The sequence below is a fragment of the Phocoena phocoena genome, chromosome 7 (genome assembly GCF_963924675.1).
Source record: "Phocoena phocoena chromosome 7, mPhoPho1.1, whole genome shotgun sequence".
Lineage (NCBI taxonomy): Eukaryota > Metazoa > Chordata > Mammalia > Artiodactyla > Phocoenidae > Phocoena > Phocoena phocoena.
The window spans coordinates 21,503,375-21,509,374 of NC_089225.1; the positions used below are offsets into that span (position 1 = coordinate 21,503,375).

A 6,000-nucleotide genomic window follows, 5' to 3' on the forward strand; every position below is an offset into this window, starting at 1 on the left:
AGTATCTACAATATTATTGTAAAGGTACAAAAGCAAGATTCAGAAATAGGATGTATAGTCTGTTTCCATTTTTGTAAAACAGATGTATGGATGCATGTGCATGGAAACAGTTTACCAGTGTTTATCCTTGGGGATTGGAAATTATAAATTTCTATACTGTTTTAACTTTTTTAATAACAAAGTACCTATTGCAGTGGTGTAACAAGTACATATCTGTAATCAGAAAGAGTAAAAATTTCTGTCCAAAAGGAAATTTGCAAAAAGCCTAAAATGCTGACCTTTTTTCTTGATATAATTGCAGCACAGTCCTCAACTCAGTAGTCCCATTATTTCACCAGCTCAGTCGCCAGCACCAGCTCAGCTGTCTACCCTGAAAACTGTCCGTCCCTCTGGACCGCCACTTTCCATCATACCCCAGTTTTCTAGACCCTTTGTCCCTGGGCAAGGTAAGTGTGCACAAAGCTAGTCACAGCCTCAGAGAATTTTAGGACATCCACTCCCAGTCACTTTGTGATTTACTTGGTACCACTACCTTTCATTATTCCACAGGACTGCATTTTCACCTCACTCAGGCATCTTTATTTATTACCATTCACTCTCCTAACCTTAAGGTTTCATCACAATTAATAATTAATTACTGGGCTTCCCTGGTGGCGCAGTGGTTGAGAGTCCGCCTGCCGATGCATGGGACACGGGTTCGTGCCCCGGTCCGGGAAGATCCCACATGCCGCGGAGCGGCTGGGTCCGTGAGCCATGGCCGCTGAGCCTGCGCGTCCGGAGCCTGTGCTCCGCGATGGGAGAGGCCACAACAGTGAGAGGCCTGCGTACCGCAAAAAAAAAAAAAAAAGAAAAAGAAAAGAGTGACAGGAGGTTCATGCCTTGGTTCTCTCTGTTAGGAAAGTGTCAGGAGAAACACTGTATGGTTTCCTGAAGATGCTGTCCTAGCAGCTACGCATAACCCTTCTCCAGACGCTGAGTGTGCTACCTTGGGGGATTTACAGTTAAAATAAAATGAGAATATAACAAGTGAGAACATTATTCTCCAGGACAAGGCTTTTGCAGTCAGCATTTATGAAGCCCTTTCCATGGGATGACATAGGCACTCATGAGTGAAAGAAAATAATTGGAGTATCTCCATCCTGACTACCCCTCACTTGTTGATTTAGGAAGGGGTTGCTTGCTGATGAGCAACACTGAGGAACTATGCCAGTCTTTCTAAGCAAGTTTACATTATAAATATTGTTACAGACTTTCATTTAAAGCGAGCTTAAGAGCAGACCCAAGACCTAGAATGTAAATATACCCATTGATTAAGCCTAGAAAAATGTTTGCATGAGGATATGTATATGTATAAAGGCATATGTTTATAGTAATTAATAATGAATTTGGAGAGATAGAGAGCTTCATGTTTTTCCAAGGTTTTTTTCCATCCCCTGGAATGTAACTTCTGTTAATTTTTAAGCATCAGAGAAAAATGCGGATTTTAGCATCTCAAGTGGGCGTAATGAGCTATTACAGTTACTTTGGTGGATTTCTCATAGAATGTTAAGGTTTACAGAGCTGTTCTCTCCGTGCTAACCTGTCTCCCCAGCTCGTACCACTTAACCTCCCTCATAACCATTGTTATTAGTTCTTAGTCCTTTCAGAAGTTTACCCCAGCTCTTTAAAGGCTAGATGGAGGCTTTTAATTCTTTTAAAAAAATATGTCAATACCTACACTATTTTATTATACTAAACATGTTTCCCCGTCTCATCCTGAGACAGTTGAGAAAACTGAGAAGTATTTCATACCCGAGGAAAACGTAAAAATCGTTTTTTATCAACTTTCAGGAGATGCCAGATACCCGTTACTTGGCCAGCCCCTGCAGTACAACCCTCCTGCTGTTCTGCACGGACACATACCAGCCCAACAGGTGTGAGAGCCTGCTGTCTGACCTCCTGGGCTTTGTTGGCAGAGCATCATGCTTCTGTTGCTGAGCGTGTGGAGTGCCCTGGCCCCCGAGTTGGCACCGCACACTAAGGAGAACTGTGTGCCTGGGCCAGTGGATGTATCGGTGTTGTCCTGGCCTGTCCGAGAGCAGAGAGAGGGAGAAGGTGGTGGGCCGCTTGGCAGAGCAGGGGTCCCTGAGCGCAGTCCAGATATTGGGGGGCGGTGGAGGCCACTGGGCGCTCTCACTTACAAAAGACTGTTCGGCAAGTGCCTGGTGATAGTGACAGGCCAAAGTACCCCTGCCGCCGAGGCAGAATTCAGAAGGCCTGGAACTGGGTTTTTTTTTCTGCTGAAGTAGAAAACCCAGACCGAGTATGGTTATGCGTTAAGCGGTCGAACAATTGCAGTCACGTTTTGCGGCATCGTTAACCTTATTATTCATGTTTGTGGATTTTCAGGGTCAGTCTGGCAGCAGGCATGGAAACCGAGGAAGGAAACAAGCTAAAAAAGCCGCATCCACCGACCTTGGTGCAGGAGAAGCAGGTGTGTCCCCAAGAGGCATCCGGATGTGGTTCTACAAACTGTTGGCCTGACAGTCTGTAAAACTGCCACACCACAGAAACGGGTTTTCCTCTTCTAGAGTCCTGCACAGAGTCTTAGAAAATTATGCCATCTATAGTGTAGGGTTCTTGAACGTGTTCTTTTGATTCCGTCTCGTTTCAGAATTTGAGAGTACTGAGGTACAGGTGGGTTTAGGAGGGGTGAAGGGACCAAAGGGATTCAAAAGAGATGTGAGAGAGGAACAGGTAGAATGAAACGCGTTGCCTCTGTATTCTTTGAGAAAGGAAATAGTCCTTACACCCTTTAGGCGACAGGCTGAACAAACAAAATACTTTGCCTTTCTATGGCAGGGTGTTTTCAAGTCGGTGCCTTAACTTGCTTTTCAACAGCCTTGGGGGCGTTAGGGCAGGTGCTCTTTTAAAGATCCTGTGCAGTTTTACAATGGGAATTAAAAGTGCAGGAACCTGTGTGCCCAGGATCACACACCTAGTTTGGAGACGCCACTGCACAGGCTGCGTTTTGTACGTGAGGCTGCCAGTGTGGCCGCCTGAGGAGTAGGTAGGAAATGTTTAGAAGACGGCCGTAACACGTATAACTCTGTGGATTTGAATGGTTTCAGAAAGTTATGTTCGTTTCCTGTGTCATATTTGTGTCTGCAGTACTTTTTGCCCACCTGTGGGTAACAGGGGTTATTAATTGTACACCTTTTCCATTCTAGTTGTTGGGAAGGTCTTGGAAATTACTGAACTACCAGATGGAATAACTCGCGTGGAAGCCGAGAAGCTTTTTGGGGAACTCTTTAAAATTGGCGCCAAGATCCGGTGGCTCCGGGACCCCCAGTCCCAGCCCCAGCTGCGTCGTCACCCCCTCTGCTGTGGCAGCGGGGACAGCACTGTCAACCCCGAACGCTCTAAACCCAGTGACTTGGCCTCCACGTACACTGTCTTAGCCACATTCCCCTCCATCTCCGCCGCGCAGAATGCTCTGAAGAAACAGATTAACTCGGTTAACAAGTTTAAGCTGAGAACGAGCCAGAAGCACTATGACTTTCACATTTTGGAAAGGGCAAGTTCTCAGTAACAGCCACCTTGGACCCATGGCCTTTGTGATTCCCCCGTCCTCTCCCATCTTTAACTGGCTTGGTATTTGGAGCTTCTGTTATGTTAACATGATAGAGACTCCTAGGATGTGTGGTCGTGGAGTTAACAACTTCTGAAGACAGGCCAGTGATCCAGCAAAGGGGGGAAAATTCACCCCAAATGACTGTAGGAATCCACATCGGAATGATACAGAGTTAGCAGCTTTTTCTGAGGAAATGCTGTTCAACTGCCTCCTAACTTTTATAGTTATTTTGTTTTATATTTCTGAATTCTTGTATCAGATCCAAAGCTCTGTTGTACAGCAAATCATTCTTCAGAATGATTACGACCAGTTGCAAACCTGTATTTCCTTTTTTGCAGCCAGCACAGTGTGACCCAACATAGAATTTGGGGGAAAAAGAATGCAGGAGTGTAATAACCAAGTCACAACCATGCACTATCTTTGGGGGGCTGGAGGGTGACTAAGGAGAGCCCACAAATAGAAAATTACTCTTCCCCTGTATCTCTAAACACAGAAACAATTTCCAGAAAATAGAGAACTCCCTCGTAGGGTCTTTTCCTTATACACTTAGGTCGTATGAATATTAAGGGTAAATTAAATTATGTTCTTAACGCCTCTTAATCAAACCACTTAGGTTCAAAGGGGAATAGGAATCATCCTAGGCAGGAAAATACTTCCACTTTTTTTTTTTTTTTTTACATCTCCCTCCAATAATTAAATGCCACTTATTTTCATTCCCTTCCTTGTGGATTTTTTTTGTCACCTGAGGACATGCATTTGATGAATGCTGGAAACTTCTTCAAGTGGTTTAGAATGTGTTTTCATTGTTTGCAGCGGATCACTGGACATCAAAGATTCATTGCACTTATGAACAAGGAACCTTTTTTTCAATTCGCAAGGCTGTACAATGTGTGCTGATGCAAGCCTTTTTCAGTTCAAGAGAATAAATGTTTACAAATGTATACCCACTTTGTCTTTTGTAAATTAAAGTCATGTTTTTCAATGAGAGTCAGTGTTGAAGACTTAACCTGTCTTGAAGATTTCAATTTCAGACTTAAGGAAGATGAAAGACAGTAAACTGCCTCGTTTTACAAATATTCCACAAAGCATCACTTTCTCTGTGGGAGTGTTTCTTGTGGGTATGACTCATGTCATTTCGTTCTCTCATAAGTTAATTCCAGTCAATTGTAGACAATTTTGAGTATGAACAAACTTATAGTCAGAAAATAGAACATGAAAATAGGAACAAATAGAACATTTCATCTACAATGAAAATAGAACATTATGTTCAGTTCGGTAAAGAATTTGTGTTTTTAGCTGGTATTTTGAGCACCCAGTTGTCCCGTTTAGCTCAAATACTTTATAGAAAGCTTTCACCATTTGTTAGCCCAGCAAAGTCAAACCGCTGAGAAACCCAGAGTAGGGGTCGGAGGCAGGGCAGTCAGCCATCAGCCTGACTGGCTTCCAGCCCAGGCTAGGGGTTTACTTTGCAACTCAAGAGCAGTAGGTGTTAACCAGGCTCTGGTGCAGATGTTCACTCCTTCTAGAGCATTCGCAAAGCCCTACTTCGTCCCGGGGAATCCCGGACTTCCCCACAAGCTGGTGCATCCCAATTATGAATGTTGTGCTCCTGGGAGAAGTGGGAGCTGCCTTTAAACCATGTCAGATTAAGGAGCCATACACAGAGAAAGAAGAGTGAGGACTGTGAAAATCGCTCACTTTCGAGGACTGGTGAATTTAATTTTTGACTGTAGAGAGTCAGAGATGGAGAGGACACGTAATTAGGGCCAACATTGCAGCAAGAATTATTATTTAATCATGGGGGTGGAAACAAAACTACAATCCTATGGTCTATTTCAATTCTCTGAATATTCTCTTTAACTTTTGCAGCAGTAAGCCTGGTAAACCTATGTAAGGTTTCTTTTTTTGGACTTTTTAAAGATCTATTAGCAACTTTCAAATGTACAACACAGTATTAATGACTAGTCATCGTGCTGTACGTTACACCTAAAGTTTTGCTCTAGACCCTTGGTTTACCCTGGAGGAGCTGAAGACTGTCCAGAGGAAAGCGGAGCAAGGCTACTCCACCCCTGTCCCCCGACAGTCACATGGGAATACTGCTGACATCACCCCACCAGCACACACGTTACAAAACTATGCACGCATTCCCTACACTATATTCTCCTGTTTTGATCTAAAATCTGATTTCACCTATAGAAAAACGATGGGAGGAAGAAGCATACACAGGAGGCATTTAAAGGTGTGATTTGGCCCATACCCTAAACCTTCCTAAAGGCAGCTTCAGATGTCCCACAGTCCTGGCTGTGGGTTTTCCCAGAGCACTGACCATATTTAGGGGAAGGTAGTACTTCTATCAGTAAGATGAGTTATTCTTACCTGTGCCAATA

At 43.8% G+C, this 6,000-nt stretch overlaps 1 protein-coding gene across 4 annotated transcripts in view; it reads left to right on the top strand.

Annotated features, from left to right (window-relative positions):
- The window catches only part of R3HDM1 (R3H domain containing 1), a 110,410-nt gene extending 105,856 nt beyond the window's left edge, over nt 1–4,554 (top strand). For all 4 annotated transcript variants that reach the window (XM_065880662.1, XM_065880658.1, XM_065880659.1 and 1 more), the window contains 4 exons: nt 302–446; nt 1,831–1,913; nt 2,389–2,473; nt 3,210–4,554. In XM_065880662.1, coding sequence (XP_065736734.1) covers nt 302–446; nt 1,831–1,913; nt 2,389–2,473; nt 3,210–3,571 — 675 coding nt within the window. In that variant the 3' untranslated portion in view covers nt 3,572–4,554. The remainder of the gene's footprint in view (nt 1–301; nt 447–1,830; nt 1,914–2,388; nt 2,474–3,209) is intronic.
- Nucleotides 4,555–6,000: the final 1,446 nt, after the last annotated feature.